General features: G+C 40.6%; 1 protein-coding gene across 2 annotated transcripts; it reads left to right on the top strand.

The window, feature by feature from the left end:
- The first annotated feature begins 521 nt into the window (after positions 1–521).
- On the top strand, positions 522–27,058 carry LGMN (legumain). Of its 2 annotated transcripts, none has more exons than XM_030950141.1 (14): positions 522–619; positions 6,581–6,758; positions 14,364–14,461; positions 15,284–15,365; positions 15,883–15,968; positions 18,563–18,638; positions 19,122–19,184; positions 20,061–20,127; positions 21,723–21,841; positions 22,527–22,616; positions 23,293–23,490; positions 24,086–24,256; positions 25,438–25,505; positions 26,297–27,058. In XM_030950141.1, the coding sequence occupies exons 2-14, from the start codon at positions 6,621–6,623 to the stop codon at positions 26,334–26,336; spliced, it is 1,296 nt and encodes a 431-aa protein (XP_030806001.1). In that variant the 5' UTR covers positions 522–619; positions 6,581–6,620; the 3' UTR covers positions 26,337–27,058. The 2 variants fall into 2 exon arrangements, with proteins under 2 accessions (XP_030806001.1, XP_030806002.1); XM_030950142.1 differs by lacking the exon at positions 522–619 and adding an exon at positions 3,937–4,419.

The following is a 27,058-nucleotide window of genomic DNA, read 5'->3' as shown; positions in this document are numbered from 1 at the left end:
GCACAGCCCCAGCCCCTGCCGGTGCGTGCGGCTCAGCCCGCCCTGCCCGGCCCGCAGCGGGCGGCGCACGGGCCGCCCTTGTGAGACACGCCAGGAGCGTGAGGGGCCCTTCGGCTTCTTCCGTCATCTCACGGATTCCCTTTGGCACATTCCTCTGCCTTCCCGTCCTGCGCCTCCTGCCCCATCCTGCCCAAAGGCACAGGGCAGTTTCAGCGGGAAGGCGCAGCCGCCGCTGCCCTGTTCGTGACCCGTGGACAACCTGCGCAATCGCCACGGCCACGGCCCCGGCGGCTCCCGGCGCGCCCGCAGCGCGGCCCCAGCCAATGCGAGAGGAGCTTCCCGGGACTCCTGGGGCACGCGGGACCACGCGACTCACTCCGCAGCCGCGGAACTACAAGTCCCAAAAAGCTTTGCGTGCAGGGCCCGCGGCCGCCTGAGCCGGTGGGGCGCTGGGCTTGCTGGGGCTCGAAGTGTGGCTGGGGGGGATGTCCGGCCCCGCCTCCGCTCGGCCGCGATTGGCCGGGCCCGGCTCCGCCTCCCGCGCGCCGCGGTCGCCCGGCTCCGCACGGCGCTCGCCGCAATCACAGCGGCCGCGGCGGCGACTCCTCTGCACGAGCTGGTGAGGGCGGCGGGGCTGCGCTGGCCGGGGGCTCTGGCCGAGGGGGAGGACGCGGGGTTCGCCTGAGCGAAGGGAGCTGTGAGCAGGGGGCGGCCTGCTCTGCTCCGCTCCACTGCCCGGCCGCAGAGGCAGAGGCGGGGGAGCGGCCCCGCCGCCTCCCCGGGGAGCGGCCGAGGATGCCGGTGTCCTTCCCGGGCTCCGAGCGCTGCCGAGCCCCCGCCGCTTCGCCCGGCGCCCCGTGTGGCCCAGGGGTGGCACGCCTGGCCTGGGAACTGTGTTTGATCCCTCCGTGCTCAGAGCGGCTCCTTCCGAGGGGCACTGCCCAGGGCTGGCAGAGGAGGGAGATGGGGCAGTGGGGGAGGAAACAGTGGCAGCAGCTTAGATTTAATCACCAGTAATACATATTTAACGGGAGAAAAGGATGGAGTAACTATTTACGGGATTTCTGCGGAAAGCTGGGGATGCCTGAAAGGCGCTGCGCTGTGGCTGGTTGTTTGTAGCTGGTAGACAGCCCTGCCGTAGCATGAGGTTCTGCTTGGAGGTCGTATAGGATGGAGCATGTGCTGGATGTCTGTATTTGCGAGTTAACATAAATTTTGTAGCCAAGATCTGAAATGCTAAGATAAACGATAGTAAAAGACATGTGGAGTGCAGGAATCTTGTGTAATATCACACTGGAATTTCTGCGTAATAACTTCTGCAGAATTTCATTCTCTCCATGCTCCCAACATTTCCATGTTTGCTGAGCAGACATTCTTACCCTTACCTTACTCTTTTACCCTTATACCCCCTATACAACTCAAGCAATTTAACTAAATTATTACTCATGCAGCGTTGTGGTATCTGTTTTTTCTTACTATCAGAATGTGATGGCAGAGGCTTTGTACATCTGCAGACAGATAAGAAAGTAAATAGCAGAAGCAGTTTTACTGAAGCCTTAAGGTCTACCAGATTTGAATCTGGGTTTTTTGAAATGTATAGAGAAAAATATCCCCTAAACCAGGTGTATTAGCTTATCACCGTTCTAGGAATGATTTTGGGGTTTTTTTACTCTCAGGTAAATTGTACCATATCTGCTGCTGAGAAAAGTAAACCTGCAAACAGGAGAATGAACTTTATTTGTAATTACTTTTAAATACATTTATTTAACATCAGGAATCGCTCTGAGTTAACTAAAAAAATAATGGGTTTTTACAGTAAAAGTGGCTTATACATCTTCAGTAGCTAAACAGAAATATTTTACTACAAGTTCTAATCATACTAAGCCCGCTCATAGAATGGCTACTAGCAGACTTTGTAAGGAAATGTTTTGCAACTGGGACAATAATCTCCTTCAAAATGTACCATGATAGAATTTATAGCGATGAAGATTTTTTTCCTTTCTACAATACAAGTGCAGAAAGAAAATCAGATTATTTGTGCAGGGGCCTAATCACAGGTTTAGGTGCTTCTGTTTTTGTAGCAGCCAGCACAGCATAGGGGTGGAACATTGCTGACAGAACTGTGGACATCAGTTTCCTGTGAGGAAGACTGTCACATATTTTGTGGAAATCAGCATCTAAGTGGAAGGCAATATGCAAGCACTCTGTGGAGAAAGGAACTGTGGCTTGATTTGGGAATCTCAAAGGCTAGTAGTTATAAGAAGTGAACTGTTAAGAAAGACTTCACAGAAGAGCTTTAGTGGTCATCTGACCAGCTTAAGGCTGTTATTTTTCAGCAAGGTTACTGTTAGTGTACTTCTCATGCAAGTAAAATAGAGATATGGTTTCTGTTTATATAGCTCTTGGAGACTGTGCTTAAGGTATTTCGAGTGCAACCCACTGAAGTGTCAATATTGCTTTAAAAGCTAGTGGAAAATACTTTGATCAACTCAAAGCCCTTTCTTTAGAGTGCTATCCTGTTCTAAGAGTATTGATCTTAAAGGACTGTTTCCCAAAGGAAAGTTGTGAACTCAGGCAGCAGGCAATTGGCCAGAAAAATTGTTCCTGCAGCAGCCAGCCATTTCCAGATGTGGGCTTCCCTAAGCATCCCTCTCTTATCAACTCAGAGATGCATGCTAGCTATCTAGTGGGAAGTGGTCAAAACACCTCTGTCAGGACAGACTGGTTTTAAGAGTGAATTGTTCTGCAAGAGCCGCCCAATTCTGGATGTGCTTCTTCCACAGATTGTGCAAACTGTGCAGCAGCCTTACCTGCGTGTGTACGTGGTGGTGTGATGCTGAGCCCACTGCACTGATGGGCCTTTTTCCTGGCATAGTCTCCAGGCAGAGTTGATTAACTCTTCTGTCAGAAAGACTAGGCAGAGCTGATCAAATCTTATGATATTTTGTGGATCAACCAAAGCTCCAAGGTTATCTTGTGGCGAGTTTTTAGTTTTTCCACACAGTCTTCATCTGCATGTGATGTAGGATTGATTGCATGTGATGGATCTTCAGAGAAAGGCTTTTTCTGTACCTGTGGTAAGCTGGTCAGCTGAGCTGCTCTCTCTTAATATGACTTGAAGACAAAGCATGTGATGGGGAGCTTTCTCTTCTCAACTGTAGGTCAAGAACTCATACAACACAAGCCTGAACACAGCCTTTTAAATTGCCCACTTGCACTCAGAGGCCTTCTTTAAAACAAGTAGAAATGTGTGTGTGTGTGTGTGAGTATATTTCTTTGTTTGATCATTATTTGTTTGTACTTTGTTGGGTTTGGTTTGCATTTTTTTTAAGCAGTAGTTAGAAACAAACAATGAAGACCCATTCCCACTGCACGTGTTTAAACCTATTTTAAGTGCTGCTTAGAGAAATTCAGGGAGCTGAGCATTTATTAGTTACAGTGTATTAGTCCATTGTGGTATGTCTGGGTTTTTTTTTAATTTCCTCCCTTCTTTCTGGTGTTAATTTGATTTAATTATAGTATAGGAAAAGACAGATAAGAGAGATTATATGTCATTAATTTGTGCCAAAGAGGAGATTGTTTTCTATTCTAAATTATCCATGACAAAATATGTATGATATGCTAGTACAGTGCAATGTTTCTTGGTGTTTATATTTTTCCATGGGTGTTCTGCATCAGTCACAACTTTTGTCTCAGCAGAGGGGAGAAATGCGAAGACCTAGATACTACCTGGAGGACTCTTGAATCCCTCATAGAGGGACTGCCTGAGGTAGCTGAAGTCTCTGTTCTGATGTGGCCCAGGGATATTTTGTGCTGGGGCTGTTGGCAGGCAGGGTGCAGTGCTGCTGTGGGGTTACCTGTGGTACAGAAGTCTCTGTTCCTGATGTGGCCCAGGGATTTTCTGTGCTGGGGCTGTTGGCAGGCAGGTGTGGGGTACACCTGAGGTACCTGTGTGTGGCACAGCAGGGCCTGCTCACGGGTTCTGCCTGGGGTCCTGAGAACTGTGGACCCTTGTGAGTGTAGTCAGGAGTGTGAGCTCACCAGGAAAGACAATCCCATCAAACTGTTTCCATTTGCCTGGTATATCAGTAACTGATAGTGGCAGGGAGTGTTTCCATGTGATGGATGTCTGTGTGCCAGGACCTCCCTTGAAATGAGCCATCCTGTTCTATGGCCTGGTGAACAGCTGGCACCAGCGCAGTTTCTGTTGATACGCCCTGGATTCTGATGAATGCTATCTCAAAGAGCTAAGCATCATGTGAAAGGATCTCCAGCACTTATCTGGACCATTAACTTTCTTGGGTTTTTTTCTTTTTTTTTTTAATGTAAACATAATTCATGTTATAGTTGGAGAAATGTTATCAGATGGACACTGAACTCTGAGAGATCTGTGTGCAGGAAATTCAGCTCAATATTCCAGTAAGTCAAACTCAGTTAAGATTTATAAGCAGATTGTCTAAACAATACTGATTTTATTTTCTTGCCTAATATTTTAGGAGTTAGATATACTGAATTGAATACTGGAAATGAATAGGCTCATTGGCCTGTGGCACCTTACAAAAGTTCTGTACAGGTTGGTTTGAATCTTAGCCAGGCTGTAGGCAACAGAATAGCCAGAATTTACAGATGTTGTACACACACTGCATCTTCAGCACAGTATGTTATTTGTCTTATCATCTGAAGAAGTGACAAGATAGATCAGGCAGAGTTGCCATACAAAGCCACATTCTTTGGCAACAATGACAAATCTCTCCAATTCCAGCTCAACATGGGAGAGTATAACCATCTAATAAAAAATCTGCTTATTCCTTCATATCTGCTTGTGTGCTGAAGAAGCTAATAAGTCAACAAACCCTAAATTGTTAAGGTACTGTGTATTATTCTTGCTGCAAGTGTTACGAAGAAGCCACTCCTGTCACTGCCTGTGAAAGACAAGTTTTTGGAAGAAGCAGTTTCGTAACAGTTAATGCTTGGTTCTGTTTAGACTATCAAGACTTCCTTACGTTGTGCTAGCTCCACTAAAAAGGATAAAAACCCCCATATTTTAAATATGTATATATAGTATAATATATGGATATATATTTTTTTCATACTACTGCCTGCAAGATAAATCTTAGTGACCAGTGAACCCATGCTGTGTGTTATGTTAGTAGTCTTCTCTGAACACAGCTGCTCTGGAGAGGATCTGGCTGCTTCTCTATTCCAGCCTCATTTGAGTGGCTGCAGATGGGTGGTTTTGACTGGGGTACTGAGGCTGACTTAGACACTGTTTACTTGGTTTAATGGTAGTTTTGACATTTTGCCTTGTGACTGTTGAATGGCTTGGGGGTTTCCAGCTTTTATTCCAGAGAAAGCCATGTTAAAGTAGACTACTCTGCCTCTTACTACAACACCTCTTCCATACCTAGCAGCAATTATTTACTTCCAGGATCTTGTCTTTGTGAGTAGGCAGGTGTAAAATCCCATCTCCCAGTGCATGGGGAAGTGTGTAATCATTATGCATGTGCCAGGAGCATGCAGTTCTTCAGGGGAGTTTGCTTTTAGAGTTTCACATCAGATGCAGCAGACCTGAGACTGTGACCAGTAAATGGAACCTGCCTGCCCTCCCCCAACCCCAGTTCAAAAAGCAGACTTTAAACCTGTGATTGGATATGGCCAGATAGTTTGCTTGTAGAGTAAATGCTTTACCAGACAATCAGGGTGCTCAGGACATTCACTAGCAAGGACCCTACTTCTAGTCCTCTCAAGAAAGTAGAAAGAGCCATTTCTGCATGGGCTCAAAACTCCCCTGTGCTCTGCTTTTCTAAATTTGTCATTCACAGGCTCAGATGTATTTTTCTCACCATGCACCATGTGCAAACACGTAACCATTGAGGAAAGGGGGCAAAAATGCTGCTCTTTCATGTGGTACTGGTTCACATTTGCTCTCCACTAGCATAAAAGGTTGCACAAATAGCGTGAGGCTCTCACAGCCTGCACTTCCCCCCAGCCCCAGCAGTTAGGGCTGCATCTTGTGCAGAACAGTGGAATGGCCTCTTCCCACCCTCTTTGGTATTGTGGGCACAGAGAGCTTTTGTGACACTCTGACCTTCCAACTCCCCACCACTTTTCCATGTCTTTAGTGTCCTACATCACCTGGGATTTGACTCAGTAATAATGGGCTAATTGCCAGTGAGTGGAAACCAGGGAATCACATAAGCAGAGACCAAGAGAATAGTTTTAATCTGAAAGAGTTTTATCTGTGAAGTAATTGATAGTGAGGCTTGCTTTTATTTGAGACTTATTCATTGCCAGCTAGTATAGAGTGAAACAACTGGAGGGAGCTGAACAACTTGGTTGTCTTATTCAGAATTGCTTTCAGTCAGATTTGAAAGCTGACAAAAAACTGTTGTAACTAATAGCAGCTTGGTGCTAAAGGAAGATATGACCCGAAATTGTACTGTGGGTTAAATGTCTGTAAAACAAACAGAAAAGCCTCACAATCAGGAAAAGCTTCTAGTTGGGATATTGCTGATATTTGTTTTGCATTTTTTTATTGGCTGATGTCCTCTCATTTACTTGTCTCAAAATTCTTCATTAGGAGAATTTTCTCCCATTTGTGGAGTAAATAAAGAAGAGAGATGATACTGAAAGCAGTTTTGCTGCTGGGCTGTGCTCTGGGCATCAGCACATTCCCCATGGAAGAGCCTGAAGATGGAGGCAAGCACTGGGTGGTGATTGTTGCAGGTTCCAGTGGCTGGTACAACTATCGTCACCAGGTAAGGACCCCTGTTCCACATGCTGATGCTGTCCATGCTCCAGAAAATGCCAGCTCCCAGACTGGCAGGAAGGTGATAGCTGCCTGTCATCTAGACTAGTTTAGACCTTCTGTCATTTGAGCAAGTGCTTCTACTTCTAGACTCCCAGGTGTGTGAAGTTTTCAAAGCAAACAGCAGCAAGATTTGCTCAGAACCTGCTCTTAGTTATTTTTGTTACCACCCCAAGAATTCCCTTCCACTACTCCTTTTTACTATGTGGTTTTGTTTTTTTTCTGCATACAACTTTTTTCAGCCTCTAACCTCTTGAAAAAGCTGTCATTACCAGAGGAGAAGTATTCTTCCTCTAATCTCACTTCTGCATCCTGGGAGACCTGTGCCTTTTAGGGTAAATACTCTATTACTAACTAGCCTAGAGGATCTAACCCCAACTTGCAGTTGTACAGAGGATATCTAGAGGTAAACCTCGTTTTGAGACACGTGTGTTTCTCTTTTCATTATGCTCTGAGAAGCTTCCTTTTTTCCTAGTTAAAAAATCTCAAGGCTGCAAACGCATTATTATGTTTGAGGAGTGGAGGACATATGGAAGGGGCTTCTTTTTAACCTGAACCAGTTTGCTGTGTTCAACAGCACGGCCTCAGAATTGTGTTGGCACAACAAAGATATGGTGCAGCAGAGTGCAGGGAACTAAGTGAGTGGCAAAAACAGGAGGAAAGGGAACAGGAACTCCTGAGCCTCACACTGTTGGGAAAGCCAGTGTGTTGTGAAACTCTGGGCTGAGTGTGGGTGTCACTATGGACAGGATTAAATCCAAGTGACTTAATTCTGATTAAGTTCAAGATTTATAATTAGCAGTCAGGAAACTTCTGCAGCACTTTCCCCTTGGGGAATTGCTGGACAATCCCTTAAACAGATTAATCTATGCAAATGCTATCTTTGCTCTAAATTTGCAGCTTGGCTTTCTTGGAGAACAGGATCAATTTAATTCTGATTGGTGTGTACGTTTATATATTTCTAAATGCTAGAAGAATAGTTTATTATAGTATTGTTGGTTAAATACCAGTGTACAAAATCAGCATTTTTAAAACTGAATTGTATGAAATGTACTGGTTGAATTGCTGAATGCTGGAACTTTTAAAGTATGTACTATTTTTAATGTAACTGCCTGTAAAATATAGAGAGGCTTCATCCTCTTGGTTGATTGAGGAACAAATGAGCCTTCTGTGTGTTAGGCACCCTGGGGTTTGTGTATGTTTCTTCTCCTTCCAGGCTCACAATCAGTTTGGAACTTCCAGCACAGTGATGAGCTTAAAACTAAATTAATCAGACTGACAATCTTGTTGCATCTGAAGAACAACCTGTCACTGGCAAGTGCTAGCTAAACACTCTGACAAACAGGTTTTAGGGACTTTCCTGGCTCCTTACACTGTAGATATCACCTGATAATTATAGTTGGAATATTACAGCCTTAATATAAACTATTCCTATTTAAAATTAAATCTTGAAGAAGAATTTTAAAGTTGAAATTGGGAAACAATGATGAAAATACTACTGCTGTACTTGATTACTGCCTGTCTTGGAGTGTCTAAATTTAATTACTGAGTTGTGCTCTTTTTGTTGCTATTGCTGTATAACCAGTCTAGCTGGCTCCCTTCCATTCTAGGAGGAGTTACTACCACAACATTAATTCTTTGAATAAAACTACAATTTTGAAGCTGTGGCTCATGAGAATTCCTTTTGTCAGTTGCCTGGGCAGAGTTTTTAGTCTCTCTGTCAGTGAGCCTGCAATGGCAAGTGCATCTGCCAGGTAAAATAGGGTTATGAAGAACACAAGATCCACACTTAGATATTTGTGTCCAACAGTGAGTGAATCTCTGTAACATGCTAGTTTCACAGAAGCCTCTTAACTTTTGAGTGTGGTCATGCTTTGCAGATAGTTACTAAGTAATTTCTTTTTAATGTTAGAAAAATGAGAACAGGATTTCTCTAAATACCTAATTTTGAAGATAATGTCAACTAGCAGTGCACAATATCTGCCATGTTGGATTGTTCTGAACTTAAATACTAGGAATAACTGCCACTTGCTTCAGGTATTAACATTTGGAAAGAAGAAAATTAGAACACCAATAATAATCCTATTAAAGTTAAAAAAGCAGCATTGTAAAAGAGTCTGTATGAAGGATCCTTCAGAATGAGGCTGGGTTCTTACTTGCCTGTCCTGAGCAAGATACTGTGCATCTTAACTTGTTATGAGAAAGCTCAATTCCCACAGGCTGCAGCACAGCAGCAGGTTCTGCCTAGTGCTAATGCTAATGCTGTTCTGCCTAGTGGCCTTTTTTGGCCAATCTAAGGGCCTGGTGGGTGTGAGCATGCATGGTAGCAGTGACATGTGGTGAGACAGATCCAGCAGTTAGTCATGGGAAATCCTCTCATGTGTGACATGAAGTGTCATCCAGACAAGGGTGCCTTGGGTATTAAAAAATTGGAGAAATTTGTTCCCAGCAAAACAAGCAGAATGATAGACTTTTAGGAGAGTTATTCAGAGGAGGAAAGATGCTACAGAAATCAGAGGAGTTCTAACAGATTTCAGAAAATATGCAGACTGATCACCATGTCTTTGTGTGCTAGGGTTCCCTACCTTCCAGAGATAGAAGCAAAAACATTTTAAGTAATTAAATTATTTTCCAAAGTCACTTACAGTGGAACCAGGAATAGGACTTGGTCTTTCACTTCTGTGCTTCAGAACACATAGTGAACACATGCAGGAACACGAGGTATTGTTCAGTAGAATCACACCTGTGCTATAAGAAATCAAAGCAGTGCTCCAGAATTGCACGTTTGTGTAATTTGTTTGCTTTCCAAGGGAGAAACTGCAGAGGAAAATATATTGTACTCTAATTCAGCTCACTCCTGCCATCACCCTTCTTCCCCAGAACTTCTCTGACCTAGCCTGTGTACAAGTGGATTTGTAGATGTGTTCCAGTAAGTAGTTATTCAATGTAGCTTTTTTTTTTATTACCAGACTTGGTGCTATTCCCTTCATGCAACTAAGCACTCATAATGTCCCTTTGCAATTTGAGAATTCAGCAGACACATCTCTGGGTTTCAGTTGCTCAGTTCACTGTCCAGGGTACAGTTAATACATGATATTGCATGTTTGTATTACATTTTTATTTTGTGAGCTCCAGTTGTTTTCATGCTGCCTGCTTCAACATGGTCAAAATGTACTGTATTGTAATTGTCTGGTGATAATGTGTTCATCTGACTGAGCAACCACAAAAGCAGAAGAAACAGATTAAATATTCAAAAATACCTCATTCCATATATGAAATGCTGTACAGACCCCAGGAATAAAAAGTTTGTAAAGACTTTGCAGACCCAGGAAACACTGAGTTTGCACCTGTAACCTCAAGGAACCCGAAACTTTGCTAAAGACTGGTTATTTAGATGTCAGTGGTCAGGATCCACTATCAGTACAAACCAAGGATAGAAAAGGAGAAAAACCACCATTTGTGCTTAATATGAGCAAGATTCAGGCAGTTGCTTCCACTGTGATGGCTGAACTGGGACTTCTTCCTAATCAGGATGACCTAAACTTGTCTTTCACCTTTATCTCATTCAGTTCCTAAAATAAAATTTAAGTGTTTTGTGTCGTATAGAGCCCAGTGTGATAGGCTTACTGTCATTGCAGGGCTAGCTTGTACATTGCTTTGTGCTTGTGACTTCTCAGTTCTTTGGCATTTTTGTCCTAATTTTAGTGGTTTTGACTAGAGTTGCTTGGGCTGTGGAAGGGCTGTAAGTGTGCTCTTTTCTGCTCCTCAGCAGTTACTCTGGTTTCTCTGTAGCAGCTTTCTATTATGAGACTGGCTGCTGTTCAAGAGTACTCCCCCTGTTCCTAGGGAAAGTGGCTCAGCTCTTTGCTGCACAAAGACCTGGATAAAATACCTCTGGAAAGCTTAGTGGCATACATGAGCGAATACAGTGCCAAATGCTTCTGACAGATTTAGAGAATGACTCAACAAACTAGTTCTCATTAGAAGAAATAATCTGGCTCTTCTGTGTGATGAACATACCAGCTAACTCAAATCTAAAGCTGGCTTCACATCAGATCAGAAGAAGCGACAGACCCATGCTTCCTGGATGCTCAAACCCACATAGTTTGTGAAAAAGCCTGATGTGAAACAAGAGACTGAAAAAGTCTGGCAAAATTAAAATTAAAACTAAAAAATATGAATTTCTATACATGAGTCTGTTTTCAGTTGTTTTTAGTCTTACACTTACTGAGCTTTGTGGGTCAGAGACTGTATTTATTCAGTGTCCTAGACCAGCCAGAGCAGTATCTTATTCCAGGACAGTCTTAAATTCTCCTCTCTTGTAGGTAACAGACACTAAGGCTGCCTTGGCCTTCAATTAACATTTCCTCACTGTGCTTACAAAATTTAAACTGAACTCTCAGGAAACCTTTCCTAAATTCTTGATTGAGTTGTATCTTTGGGCAGACTCACTGATGTATATTTAAGCAAAGGAGTAAGACATGGCTGGCATTTCAGACATATTCTTGTACTTTGTTTGTATATTAGAGTTCATTCTTGTTTAGGCTATGACATTTCAGCACAGCTGTAGTGGGAATTGTGCTGCTTTAAGGTATAGCTGCCAGTTCCTTTCAGCCATGAACCTAGCAGTCATAAGACAAGAAGTAATCAATTTCACACAAGTCCAAGCTTTTCCCTTTAGGAACTATTTATGCGAGCTTGTGTCATAAACAACTTGATTTTTCCAAAAAATCCCCCCAGGCAGCTTGTTTAAAAGCTGTGTCATTCAAATGTGTAAACAGCTGTTTGGCAGAGGAAAATTGGGGTGCCAGGAAAACAGGGTAATTCACTCTCTGATCCCCATGCTTTCAAAATCTAGGAGTTAATTATTTAAGCAGCTCTTCCATCAGAATTTGCTGATGTAGCGAAGGGTTTAAACTAATCAGGGGGTGAAAGGTCTAAACCGTGCCCTTAACAGTGTCCATTGTGGAGCTACCCATAAGGTCAGTGTGCAGCAGGAGCTGTGTAGCTGCACCTGCTCCTGTGCTGTGTGGGGCAGCTGCAGCTTTTCCTGTGCTGATCTGGGGCAGCCCCTCAAATCATAGTCACAGAAACATGATTTAGTGACAATTTATCCAGTAAATGTTCATAGCACACATTTCACATGTTAAACCATGAAGAATAAGACCAATAAGAGATCTGAAACCAGTGAACAGCTGTTTCTTCTAGAGTGGTTTATAGGTGCAGATATGCCAGAAATATTTCAGAGAGAAGCAGGGTCAAATAGCGGTATTTGAGAGGCAGTTAGGCATCAACAGGAAATACTCTACATACACCTTCCTGCTCCAGCTGCAAACTTTTTTACTCTGGTTTTGTAGAGATTTATGGGTTTTTTATGTGTACACAGGGACCAATCATGAGCAATATCAAAGGTGGCTAATTAGGTCAGCTAATTCTATGCAATAAACCCTGACTGTTTACTCATAACTGTCCTACTTTAGTCAATGGAGTTTCAGCAGGAATGCATGTTTTTGCTGCTCTGGGCTTTGCTGATGATGTCATTATGCTACCAGCAGTTCCCTTAGCAAAAGCCTTAAAAGGCTGGGACAGCCCCCAAACAGGCATAAGTTGAGATTGAAGGGAATTGACTACATGGGTCTGTCTTCCTTTATGGATTTTGCTAATGACTACTATTTGCTAAGGCAGGACATACTGAGCAAACAGTGAATGAACCAGAAGGAAGGAGAGGAAACCAAAAAAACCCCTGATAATATGCATTTACAAAGTTTAGCTTATTTTGGGTACTTGGGATCAGTTGAAACACCTCCAAAGTCCCTACTGGCCAGCCACATGTCTGTGGGAGCACAGACACTTGCTGATTGAATATGGTGATACTGTATCACTGCATGCCTAAGCATTTCCCTATTGCCAGCCTGTGAAGGTTCCTGTCAGCGTCACAGAGGTGTGTGGTATTTTGGAGAGCGAGAAGGTATCTATGATCTACTCATCAATCAGTGTAGAGGAGCCCTGATTAGTGTTTTCTTCTACTTCTGCTTGAGTTGCGTGTGAAAATCAAATATCTTCTCAGTCAAACCTGTGCTCTTCTCTTTCATATTATATGCAATACCTTCCTAACTGTTTAATCTCAATGTTTTGACTTGTTGAGGCAGCAGCTGGTATAACAACATACAAGGAAATGGAAAACTAACTGGGAGATTGTCTAGGATAGGTGGAAGAGAACCTAGACTGCTGACCTGTGAAGTAGGAAATGGAACTGCTTTAGTAAGAACAGTTTAACATTTAGGGTTAGTCACATAAAGAGATTTTATTGTTGGAGAGTTCATTAGCATTGAATGTGCCTCACCCTTCACAGAATCTTGTACAATTATCTTCTCTTTTTCATTTTTATCTGCACTTAGAAGACCAAGGATTGTAAAATTACAGTATTTTAGTGTCCCTTTGGTTAAACTAATGAAAATCACTAGTACTCCTAAGTAATCTAAACAGACACTGGTCTACTTAAACCACATCAATTTGGTTTCCAAATTAGCAAATTAGATTAGTTCAACACAAGTAAGCTTTAAAGCTTGCTTCCTGCCTGCATTTGGAGTGTGCGTTTGTTAGATGAGATCTCTTCCATTAATCCTGCACAGCTTTTCCTAGCATTTGGTGAGTTCTAGTTCTCAAGTTTAGGAATGATTGTTAATGCCCCATTAGGGCACTCGAGGACTGTAAGTTTTAAAGAAGAGAATCATTTGGGCTGGGGTTACTAAGAAGTTAGCATTCTGATAGAGCTCTGCATTTACTGTAATATCACTTTAATGAGTGTTGTTGTTTCTGTGTCACGGGAAGATGGTTCTGTAAAGAAAATATGCTTATTCATATCCTGTACAAATCAGCAAAAGAGCCTGAATAGAAATTTTGCAATTCTGTTTTCCACTGAAATCTGATGTGCCCTGAATTAGTTGTTCTGCAGAGTAAAAAATATATAATTAAAAAGAAAATATTCCTTAAACCAAATTCTCGTCTCATAGTAAAGCAAGATTTAATAAAATCTTTGCATAGATGAGATTGGTAAACAATACTTGCTTAAGTCAAGGACAGTCTTCAATCCCTAGTTGTGCAGGCTTGGTGCAGAACTAAGGAAAATTGGTGGAAATCCAACTCTTTTTGTCTGCTTGGCACACTTTGGATTTCTCTGTCACTGCAGAAGGTTTTTATTTTGATTTTCTCATACAATGGAGAATATTGCTGAGAGCTTCATGTTAAATTCGTTATCTGTACCAAGTCTGAAGTAACTTCTGGTTTCTATTTAAATAAGAAATCAAAATAGGTAATGAGGGAGAGATATTAATCATAGTCTCTACTATTAATGCAACTGCTTCTAATTAAAGAAGAGCAATGAGCTCTGGTTTAACATGTGCATTTCAGCTCTCTAGCGACCCTCAGTCTCTTTTATTGGAATGAAGTTTGTTTTGGTCAATAGCCTGCTCTTAGGTCTGAAAAGTTATTTTGCATCTGGTATGAAAGGTAAAATTTCTGTTAAAACGAGTAATGAAAATTTGCTTAATTTCAGGCAGATGTGTGCCATGCGTACCAGATTGTACACCGAAATGGAATTCCAGATGAGCAGATCATTGTCATGATGTATGATGACATTGCTGATAATGAGGAGTAAGTGATGAATGTACACTGGTCACAAACTATATGATTACTACAAACATGCCATGGTCACCAGTGTGTTTTGAGTTTGTAATAGTTTTGAAAGAAAAGCCCTTAAAACCACCTGTGATATGCATAGAGATGTCAGCCATCAGCGCAATAATTCTCCTTTGGAATGTGCTCATGAGCTTCCTAAGCCTTAGAACACAGCTAAGCATCAGCTGTGGCACTGAGGACTGCAGAGCTTTGTTATGAGAGTAAGGGATCTTAACTCCCAGGCAAAACAGTGTGCAGCAGATAAATAACCTAAACTTGTGAGGGAGGGGAGGTCTGTGTGCAACTTTCAGGGCTTTTTTGGAGGATGTTATCAGATTAATTCCCAGCATTCAATGAAGATGGGTACAGGTCCCATTCTGGGTGACTGTCTAGAGCATATCATTGCTTCCTGTACGACACAGCTGATTTATACAGCCTCTAATTCTGAAACAACTTCCCCCAAAATCAGCTGACATTACAGGCACAGCAGCACTGGGAGCAAAGTGTTAAAGGGAATAAAGGCAACACTGCAAGGAGAGAAATGATAGAGGTCATCCACCTACATCTTCAGATTAATTGACATGATCTGAGATAGAATATTTGAATGTACTCTGAGGGTACGGACACCTGAGACAAATATATGTAACTGACTGAAGTGCAAAGCCCTTTATATTCTGAAATCACTTATGACATATGGTGCAAGTTCCTGTACTCTCAGGCGAGCTGGCTCCTGTTGTTCTAAGGTCATTGCATGGCATGTGGCTAATTATTCCTATTTATGTTCCATTTACCTTTCAGAAATCCAACCAAAGGCATTGTCATCAACAGACCTAATGGCTCAGATGTGTATGCTGGAGTGCCCAAAGACTATACAAAGGAGGTAGGAACAAAACCCCTTTCCCTGGGGAAGGTTCAGCATTATCCAATGTCTGAATAAATTCTTTCACCCTGTAGCTTACACTCCAAAATGCACATAATATAAAGCATCAAGTTTATTCACCTGCATGGTTTGACATGAAGTTTGGTGTTCCTAAGATGAATATAGACAATAGATTCTTTGAAGTGAAGCATTTGTCCTCAAAGTGAACCTTTACACTGTTTCTATGCTGACACATGAAATAAAAGGAAGGAAGGTCTTGGATTGTAAATGTTGTAACTCAATCTGAAAAACAGCTGTGTAAACCTAATTGTTTCATTAAATCAGTACAGTAATCCAGTTACTCCGTGATTTCATGATTCAGCAGCCAAGTGAGTCATTAGATAAAGATGTATTGAAAAGGATGGCCAGCTAAATTTGTCATCCATGCATAGATTCTAACTTTAAGAAACCATCTTTCGAAATGAAGATTTTGTTGTTTTTATGACCAGATCTAACTTTAATCTTCTCAAACCTTTAGGATGTTACTCCTAAAAATTTTCTTGCGGTTCTCAGAGGAGATGGGGAAGCAGTGAAGGGGGTGGGATCAGGAAAAGTATTGAAAAGGTAAGAGAAGTTTAATTTAGAAAATATTTGTATGTGTAGTTGTAAATTGACACTGATTTCAACAAAAGGATAAATTAGAGCAACTTAAGAATCCAGCAAAATTATTGATGGCAAATTCAGGTCCTTCACATTAAAAATACAGTGGCTCTAATTTCTTAAACTATGCATCACAACAAAGCAACTGCTGATACTTGACTGATTAAGGTTTAAAAGTTCTAGAGGGTAGTTTTAACTGTATTAAGGTATTTGTTATTTAGACTATTATCTTTTGCAAGAATGGCAATTTTAAGATAGTGTGGCTAAACTTTGGAGACTTTTGGAAAGGATTTTCCAAGGCTTGTTTTAATGTACATGAACAGTTTTATTAATCAGCAGTAGACTTGGGTCAAACTCAGACCAGACTTAGTAGTGAGTGGCAGAGGAACAGAGAGAGCTTAACCAGCTCATCAGCTGGAAGAATTGCATGCCTAATCCCAGCCTTTGTCTTCATAGCACATGTACAGTTATTGAGGCTGAGTATAAATCATAATTCCATTCCTAATGAAGTGGAATTATGGTTTATAATTAATGAAAAAAATCTTTATGACTGAAAAAGTAATATAAGCAATTAAACTTGTAAGTGATGTATTATGCTTAAATTATTTGTAAACTAAGCTACACACATTATTCTAAGTTTTGCAATATTTTAATATATGAAGAATAATAAATTGTAGATTGGCTAAGTGGAATGTAAGATTTATAATTAATGGTAGTTTATAAAGGTTTATATAATTTAGATGATTCAAGAATGTAGTTAATACATTTCAGGGCCTAATAAGAAATCTTCTTGGAAGGATATCTAATGTCAGTTATTCATCTTGCTTCTACAGAGTTTGAGATGTGAAAGTATGATGCTGCCTTACTAAGTTGTACTATATTTCTGACTGTTGGTTAAGAGCTATATTATATATTTTTCTATGTACAAGAATGGCCATAAAACCTTTAAGAATTTAAATTCAAGCATTTAGAAGGACTAACCTTGTTAAAGAAAAACTGTGAAGTCTATCTTCACCTGACAGTTGATTTTGAAGGCATAGCAGTGAAACAGAACAGAAGAATCCCACCCTGGCACTGAGGAGAGCAATAAAAAAGAAGGAGCCGGACAATAGTCAAATAAGTTACTGCTCTGAATTGTTTGAACTTCATCCTTAAATGCTGAGGTTGAAAATGATATATGCAACACATATAGGCAAAATGTTAATAAATTACTGCACATTACCAGACTGTGCAATTCTAGTATCTGGAATGAGTCAAAGGGTGACTATGAAGCAATTTTTGTTTTAAAAAAATGTCCATCTGAACACACCTCACCTGTGAAAGCTCGATGTTCCTGTTCAAATAAGGGAGTAGCTACGCAGAGGGCCAAAGTCTCTTAATGTACTCAGGAAGACAACTTGAACCCACAAAAAAAAGTCTTAATTTGTTTACATTCCACCTTGGTCAAATTTTTTGCGTTTAGGATCAAGAGGAGGAAGCAAAAAAGTAATGCCAACCCTTCTTTATCAGGCTCTGTTTGAATTTTCAAGTGGCCTGACTTTTGCCATTGGGTGGGACAAGAGCTCAATTATCCTTTCCCTGGGAGGCTTCCAGATGGACTTGCAGGTGGTCCCCCTAACCAGTAGGTTACTGGCCAAACAGAAGGCTGGACAATATTCCCTTGAGCTGCTGCAGTTGTACCTGTTTGCTGTGAGGAAAGAGCAAAAGCAAGTAAAGGTTTCTGGAATCTGGTGCAGAGGAACAGAGGAGGGCCTGGACACTCCTGATCTTTTTACACACTTTATATTTAATTGCCCCTGAATCCAGTTTAAAAGGAAAATTCCTTTGCAGATCTGGCTGTTAGGGCAAGACCTTTCTGTCACCCAAACATGATCTGTTTGATTTAGAGTGAAATCAGGCTGTTCACAGATGTGAGGGTGTCAAAGCCTGTGAGTGCTCAGTGCTCAAGTGACTGCAGAGCCACGGGTGCAAATGCCAGTCTGGCCTCATGGCTGCCTGTGTACATGCATCAGTTCCTCATGGAGCTGGAGGCTGACACTGCTTGCTGATCTGTGTGGCTGATGATGGCCACAGTAGTCCTTACGCATACCTAAGGGTCTTAGCAAAGAGGTTTTTATTATTTATCCTTCTGTTAATGGTACCTTGGTATAAGTTAGTTATAAAAGCATTCCTTTTTTACCAGACTTCTACAAATGCCTACAGTATTACCAATTCTTCACATAGCCATTAAAAACCAATTGTGTTTCCACCCTACCAAACATAACAGCCCCTGTCTCAATCAGTTTACAGTTTGGAATGTGAACTGTGATTGCCATATTCTCCATGTTTGAGGGACTAGCCTATATATTTGTTTTTGTTCCTTTTGTGGGCATCTCTTCTAATATGGATCCAAACTAATATGCTTGGGAGAAAAAAAAATTACCAAGAGGAGGAGGTGCTTCAGCTCTATTATTTTCAGATGTTGACATGTCTTGGCACTGAGAAGCAGATGATTGTTGTTGTATTGAAGATTAGGTTGGAGTAGTTAAAAAGACTTTCTTTCAATTTTTTCATTACAGTGGTCCCAAGGATCATGTGTTTGTTTATTTCACTGACCATGGAGCTCCAGGACTTCTGGCTTTTCCTGATGATGATGTGAGCATTTTGGGAATAACACAAACCCCATCATTTAAGTGACATACTAAAATAATAACAAATAAATGTAAAATATGGGAATGTTTAGTGCACTGCTATATTGAGGGGAGAGGCTGAAAAATAGCATTATTCTTCTGATCACTGTATTTTGGATTTTTTCCGGTTAGAATCTGTAACATTCTGAAACTTAAGTTACAGAATCTGTAACATCTGAAACTTAAGTTATGTCATTCCATAGTCAGGCTGTTTCACACAGGTGTGACTTAGCTTTCTGGTGCACTATACATATCTTCTGGGACCATTACTCATCTTTTCCAGAGTGGTAAATGCTAGAATGTTATACTTCAGAAGGGCAAAGGACTGGATAAATTTATTGGGAAAATAGTGGGAAAATTTATATAAATATAGGGAAAATTTATTCTTAAGTGAATTGTGTGTCTGTTGAACATAAGTGGTTTTAATATAAGCCTTCTTATTTTACAGCTTCATGTGAAAGACTTGAATAAGACTATTTGGTACATGTATCATCACAAGAAATACCGGAAGGTAAACAAGCATACCTGAAATTCTGAAATTAAAAGAGCAGCTGGCATGGAAGAGAGGTGTTTCTATTTTGAGAGTTGGCTCAAAGTAGGAAGAATCTGTTACATGCAGTTAAATTTGCATTAGGATTTTGCAGTTAAAAGGATTGATCTGCCCCAAATTTTCCATAAATGGTTTGCTTGTTTCTGCAGCCAATGTTCATATGTAGTGTAACTGCTGTTTGCTAATGCTGCATATTCTGGCTAGAAAAGCAACATCTGTAACTGCTGCACCCCATAATTTATACCTAACTCTTTCTTCCTGTGCTTTGTTCACTTCAGACTTTACTGTTTTTACAGGAAGTTTGTATATACCTCATGTTTTTCTTACAGTTCCTTATTTAGTTTAAAAGACTGTACCTCTTGTCAGAAAATTCTGTGAATTTATTTCATTACATGTGCTAATAGCAGAAAAGTTACTGTTTTGAACATTTTACTGGTGCTTTTTTTATGTAGTTCTTGGTGGCAATGTCTGCTATGGCTGGCTGTGTTTAGGAACACACAGCTGGCATCAGTCCCAGAGACACTACAATCAATAGTAGCACATTGCTGTGCCTATAGAGTGACTGTGTGTTTGATCTGTGCTTTGTACAACAGCCAGTAGATCCCTGTGGATTCTGTAGAGATGAATAACACCTTTTCATTACTACTCTTTCCCCTTTCTACGGAGTTTAATTCCTGAAAATAAAAAATTAGCTTTTGTTTTGTAGCATTATGCATAGCTTTTGTTTCTGGAATAGCAGTAAGGACCAACTAGCTACACCTAAAAAGCACCAAACAAAATTTCTCCATTTCCTCATGGAATTTCTTAAGGTCTCTGATTTATTTTTGTGTTTTGTAGATGGTGTTCTACATTGAAGCTTGTGAGTCTGGATCTATGATGAATCATTTGGCTGATAATATCAATGGTGAGCAGTCAGTTAACTTACTGGACTTAAGTATCACAATTTGTCCCAGACCTTGTCACAGACAAGTACTGACTGTGACAAGAATAGGTTCAAGGCATGTTTATGTGGAATTTTAGTGGGGGAGCACAAGAAAGTAATACTTTCCATTTACAGGAAGTTCCTTTTAGAAGAGTCTTACAAAAGACTGAAAAGGCTTTCAGTTTCTCGAAAATGAGAAGTTGAAAAAGTATTTCTTTTCAGGAACCAGGTGGTTGCCCTGGTTATACAGACATTTCTCAGCCTCAGCACTGCTAACAGGTGTGAAGTTCCTGCTCTCAGTTTCATCGAGTAGCAGTTGTGAGACATCACTGCCAGGTGGATTTGCTGCACATTTGCACAACAACCCAGGATGTGGAACTCAGATTTTTCAGGGTTTCCAGGCTCTCTGCTGCAGGGCTGGAAGCTCAGCCTTGATTGGGGTGAGGAATCACAACCTTTTGAAACAGCTGTTCCATATCAGGGAGAGAAGTGCTTGCTCCTGTGGTTTTGAAGATGTCATTGCAGAGGAGACCAGCCATGTGCCTGTCCATGGCATCCTGGGTGTGCTGCCTGACACCCACCAAGACTTCTTACAAACAGCTTTTCTTTCTTACAGGAAGTTTCATGTTGATGATTGCCCCAGACAAATGCTCAGTATTTTTTATAGTTTATTCTGTCAGAAGTTTCCAGTCTGAGGACTCTGGTTTTACAACCAGCTCTGCCACAGAACTTAAAAAGGCAGAAAATTGACAGGTTATGTATTAGAGTACAAAGTTGTCTTTGGCAGCTCTCACTGATAAGCTAAGAAGTTTAACTGGTTACTTAGTAAGCATTTTGAAGGGTGCTAAGAGGAGCATTTTACTGCACAGATAAGATTCAAGATTTTTTTTACTTTTGAGCTTTAGGTACATTCTGAGTGGAAATAACACAATAGCTGTATAAAATAATGTGGAACACTTTCTCTTTAAAATATGGATTTTCCTTCAGTTACACAACTATGCTATGTACTAACTTTGGCAAAAAGCCAAAATTGCTTTTGTCTTGGGACCTGTCAGTATGTGTTTACAGTATTTCTGTTGTCTTAGAGACGACTTACTGGGAACACTGTGCTCGGGACAGATGTACTTTTGTCTCAGTGTAGAGCATTATCCAACAAAGTATATTACTTAAAAGGTGGCATTATGTGGAAGTAAAGATGATTTTTAGGGGATTCACTTCAAGTTTGCAGAAAAGATTTCATTATTGTAGTAAAGAAAATGAATGTATAGATAGTTGTTAGTGCACAATGCTCTCAGGCAGTTCTTGAATAGTAGATTTTTCCTTCAGGCAGTTTTTTTTAAACACCCCAGACCACATTTGGCAGCAAAGAAGAAGCACAGAGTGTGCTTAGAACAGCACTGAGGGTGACTGAACAGAATGATTAACATACTTCTTTCCTTCCTGCTCTTTAGAAGTAAATGATTGAAAGGCAAAATACTTAGACAAATATATTGTGTGCAGCTAAGTATTAAATCATGGAGGGGCAAGGGGAGATTAAAAAAAAAGAAGATAAAAACCCCTTACTATTTGTATTACAGTTTATGCAACAACAGCTGCTAATCCCAAGGAGTCATCTTATGCATGCTACTATGATGATGAAAGACAGACTTATCTTGGGGACTGGTACAGTGTGAATTGGATGGAAGATTCAGATATGGTAAGTTATTTAAACAAATTTTCTTCATTTCATGTATGAAAAAGATCAGTAGGATTTTTAAACATAGCTCTTTTACAAGATTTGTGAAAACACTTGGCTTTGTGTGGGAGCAAAATCAACAAATTAAGTTGGTAAAAGTATTTATCTACTACTCAGAACCATATATATAATCTTTATTTGTTTGGGCCACTGAATTTACTTCCAATACCAACTTTCAGAAATATTATTTCCTTTTGTTATTTATAAGATAGAAAATATCTAACTTCTAGTTCCAAATTGACACAATCTTTATTTGCTAATCTGAGACCACATTTCCAAACATGTTAAATGAATTGGGCAGTTCAGTAAGTTGTATGTCTGCTTCAGGCCTGCTTAAATATGCAACTGTGGCTAACCCACTTGTTAGTATAATGGAGAATGGTGTTAATTAAACAAACCTGGGACATGTATGCTAGTTACTCTCTTCTTGCCCATTTGCTGGGGAATGAGATTACTAAAAGAAATATGAGAATACGCTGTCAAATCTTCTTTTCAGTTTTTACTTCAATGTCTTTCAGAGGTTGTGTAGCTCTTGTCCTATACATCCTTCTACTCACTGGCAGCTAAGAGCCTTTGCAGCTTCCCTTGCATTTTTAGAATAGCCAAGTTTAACTATTTTAGACCTCATGGAACTTTCTTTATGCAGGAGGATCTAAGAAAAGAAACACTCCACAAGCAGTTTCAGCTGGTGAAGAAACGCACCAACACCAGCCATGTGATGCAGTATGGAAACAGAGTATGTATTTGACAGGGCTTCCTGCTCAAAAGTATCTTCAAACCTTTCTTACTCTATACTTTCATGCCTTACTCCAAACAAAAACCAGCTGTAAACTGGCAGGGTTGATTTAGTAATTTTTAGTCATGAGCTATTTCTCTTAGAAGACCTCAGCATTTAAGAGGTGATGATCCCAATGCTAAAGGAAATCAGCTTTGCATATGCTTTAATCCAAGAAATCAGAGTACAAGTTGTCCTCCAAGCTCTACCAGTGATTTGACACTTCAGTAAAGGAAGGTATTTACCACTTCCCAGCATATTATGAGTATTAGTGAAATGTTAAAAAATACAATGATCCCTCAAATGGGAAGAGCTAAGAGGTGATACAGCATTTACAATAGTTCCATTATGCAACAGATTAAATACTTCTTAAAAAAATGTGCAGTTACATAACCTGGTAGCCTTCTTCCCCCCAGTGAGTTTTGGAAATTAAAGTTCTCTGATTTTTGGCAGCCTTTACCTCATTGTATTAAAAACACAACATATGCATACACACAGACACATACACCTACAACCCTGTTACTTTATTTTCTCTAATAAAACAAATTTAGAGATTTAGGTTTGCATGGCAGACAAAGACAAAACTACTTATTGAGGGTGATTGACAGTTTCCATCTGCTTACATTTTATCCTTCAGAGCATCTCCTCCATGAAGGTGATGCAGTTCCAGGGCATGGGGAAGAAAGCTATGCCCATTTCTCTGCCACCTGTGGAAAACTATGACCTGACACCTAGTCCTGATGTGCCCTTTGCAATCATGAAACGAAAGCTGATGGCTACCAATGACATTTCTGAGGCTAAGAAGATTGCTGCAGAGATGAAAGCATACCTGGAGGTAAGAAAAGAAAAAATAATTGCTCATCAGACCACTTTAACTTCTATCCTAAGAAATGGCAGAAGGTAAATTCCTGAAAGTCAAAAAATTTTGTCTTCAGACTGATGGTTTATTCTTCCTTTAAAATTCAGTGATCTGTTCCACAAGGCACATTCAGTAGTAATTATCTAGCCAAAAGGTAAGCAAATGCTGAAGTTAATCTCACAGCTTTTATTGACAGGAAATTCCTCATCTGCATCCATAGGGATTCTTGTGGGGAAGACTTAATCTTTGGTGTTAGAGAAACTCATGTCTCAGTAGAACTGAAACATCCCAAATCAAATAGCTCCTGCAGAATGGAAGTCAGTATTGGTGTTGATGGTAAACAGTGGAAGGACAGTAAGTAATTTTGGGTTCCAGGAATCTTGACTTTCTGTCAGTTTTCATTTGAGCGTGAAGAGGCAAGTGCAAGAGACTATGCTAAAAATAAATGGCAAAATGTGGTTCCCTAAAGAGCCTAAAAGTTAAAGGAGGATTAAAGAAAGAGAAATTTCATTCAAAGTCTTTAAATTAGATTTAGAAAAAGCATGTTTTAAGTTCTTTTTGTTTTATATAGGTGAAAGAATTCATCCAAGAATCCATGCAGAAGATAGTCACCGTAGTAACAGGATCAACAGAACAGACCAAGCAGATTCTGTCAGACAGACTGACCATCAGCAATTATGACTGTTACCAGTCAGCAGTGAACCACTTCAAAGCTCATTGCTTCAACTGGCACTTACCTGTGGTAAGTCACTCATTGGATATAGCCTGATAAACAGGCCACAAAAACTAGCACAGGCATAGGCACACCTGCAAAAATCAGCTTTTATTAAAAAAGCTACCTTGGGGCAGTCATACAGATTAGATTTGGAGGAAGGGTAAGTAATTGCTTTTGGAAACAATTTTTGCTACACCTTTAGATGAGCAAGAAGTTTACTAAAAAAACCCCAAAAATAATATGTAATTTTTACTAGTTGTGCTGTTGTTTCCATCAGTTCCCTCCCCAGAAATCCCAATGTTAAAAAAGTCGTGTTGTATTTCTGCTTGAAACATCTCTGCTGACTAAACAGAAACACAACCATCACCACTATGAATTTATGATCTTGGTGTGTCACTATAGGACACAAAAGAACACAAGCACACCACCGTTCTCAAGGTGAAGGAAGAAAAGGGCAGTTTATTTTCTGGCTCCAACATTTATAGTTTTCCAAAAGTGACAACGGATTGGAGAGTGACAGTGACACCTCTCCAATCACACTGGACAAGCCAACAGTCCATCAACTTTCTCCTCCTCTATAAAGGAAGACAGAACAATGGGTTATTTACAGAAAGTGTGTGATAAAGTTCACTACAAGAATGTCAACATCAGAAGGCTTAGAAAATCTTAAAAAACCAGGGTGACATTGATGCATTCAGATTTCTGTATTATGATAAGTGTTATTCATAATTCCTTGAAGTAGCCTCGCCTCTATTTCCATCATCTTGCTGAATTCTTGAGAACCACTTTTTAGTTTAGGGGCTTTATTACTGTTTGCTCTTCCTAGGATCCCAGTTGAGGATTCAAGTCGTGTTATTAGACTTTAGGTAAGAATAAGAAAGTCCTGATGGCAGGCTAGATAACCTCTTTAGTGGATGTTTTGTTTTTGTTCTGTGGGATTTTAAGAATGCAATGGATTAGATGGTCTTGTGTATGAGGTCAATGTTCAGCACAGCTGAATTTCCCAAGTTCAAAGAAGTTAAATGGCTGAAATGCCTGAAGTTCAAAGAGCAAAGTGTGCAGAAAAAAGATCCATTTAGCCCAGTACTAGATCATCAGTTGAACACCTTGGATATTATAGCAGCTCTAAATTATTTCCACCATTTAGTCTGGATAAACAATACCTGCTTTTGATCACTGAAATGATTAACACTGTTGGTTTATTTCAGTATGAGTATGCACTGAGACAGCTGTATGCCTTGGTCAACCTTTGTGAAGGAGGATACCCCATTGACAGGTAATGATGTTCCCAGATATGCCCTGTATTTTAAACTGTGGCTAGAAGAACAAAAGCCAATAGGCTGATAAAGCTTAATCCTAAAAGCTTCTCACTTGTTCTGCTCCTGTTCTCATTTTGTCCATAAACCACTCTAAATTTAGAAATGTTTGTTTTGACAAACATCATTATTTGTTCCCTCCCACTCATAATGATCCATGTCCCCATAACCCTTTCATTTCCTTACTGAGCCTCAGGGGAAATGACAGCCTGTCAGAGGATCCCACTGCACCACACAACATCAAACAAAGCAGCATGACTGGTGCAAGGGCGTTGCCCTGTAACTCCTGCATCAGCTGACACTCAAGCCAGGCAGGGAACTGCTGTGTTTTCTGTGCCACCCCCTCAGCTGCTGGCTCAAAACACCACAGCACTGCTGCGTTCTGGTGATGAAAGAGAATATGGTGCTATGTGTGGGGTAGGAAAGCAGGGAAGTAATGGTCCAGGCTGACCCCTGTTGTGGTGCAGTAGAGCCAAGGGCAGCATGGTGTTGGAATTCTGTCTTTGGAATTTGTGGTAGAGGTTGGGATCCCAGCTTATGAGTCATGCAAGAGAAGTAAAAGGGAGAGAAGAAAGCAGAAGGGTAGGGAATGTGAGGATGGACTGGTAGTTCAGAGAGTGTGTACATGCAACTCAGGAGGTGAAGAACTGCTGCCCCCACTCCTGGTGGCAGCCCACTGCAGTCAGTTTGGGAAATAGTTTGAGAGCAAAGTACCTGAAAAGTTATTCATAATTATTGTTCTCTGTTGCAGAATATGCCTGGCCATGAATCGGGTGTGCCTTGGGTATTGATGGAAACAACAGTCCTGAATGTAACCCTTACTACAAGTGATAACTTTTCATAGCTGTCATAATCCAGACTTTATGTGCATGCAACCTGGAGAGAGTCAGACACTGTACTGGAACTGTGCTGGGAGCTGAGGTCCCAGACCATGAGCAGTGCAGCACTTGCCAGTGCTCTCCCCTGCATCCCCACCTGCTGACAGCCTGCTGCTTTGAGAGAGGATTTTGGCAGACCACCTGGAGCTTTCAAGATGGATAATTTTTTTCAAAGTATAATGCTCTTAGGAATCTCTGGATGAACACTACAGGCCACCTATGAGATTGCTAAATCCATCCTAAATCTAAACATTGAGTCATTAATTCTGGAGGGTTTTTTTAAATACTCTTGCTAACTCTTAACTTTTTAAAAAAAGTTAATGAATGCCATTACAGTGACTAATTTGCAGATTGGTTGAAGAGTGAAGAAACCAAAGCTTGTTCTTTAACTCCTTAACAATTTAAAGAAATTAGTTGCATATGGGAGCTGTTTGATGTGGACAGCACAGTTAAATGTTGAACAGTAAAAATCTTTGTGAGTAGAAAGCACTGTTTCCCAAAGAAAAACAGAAATATCTAATGCTGTAAATTTAGCACCAGTATCTGTAATTAATTGTGTATACTCACAAACCTGTGGGAAGTAATGGAGTACAGGAATTGCCTGTGAATAAAAATAAAGTTGACAGTTTCATCCA

This window comes from Camarhynchus parvulus, chromosome 5 (assembly GCF_901933205.1).
Source record: "Camarhynchus parvulus chromosome 5, STF_HiC, whole genome shotgun sequence".
NCBI classification, from domain to species: Eukaryota; Metazoa; Chordata; class Aves; order Passeriformes; family Thraupidae; genus Camarhynchus; species Camarhynchus parvulus.
This window is presented reverse-complemented; position numbering and strand designations above follow the sequence as displayed.

Coding starts and splice junctions, on each gene's coding strand:
- LGMN (XM_030950141.1), top strand. CDS start 6,621: ATGATACTGAAAGCAGTTTTGCTGCTGGGCTGTGCTCTGGGCATCAGC. Junction 14,462..15,283: donor GACATTGCTGATAATGAGGA/GTAAGTGATGAA, acceptor TTTACCTTTCAG/AAATCCAACCAAAGGCATTG. Junction 19,185..20,060: donor ATCACAAGAAATACCGGAAG/GTAAACAAGCAT, acceptor TGTGTTTTGTAG/ATGGTGTTCTACATTGAAGC.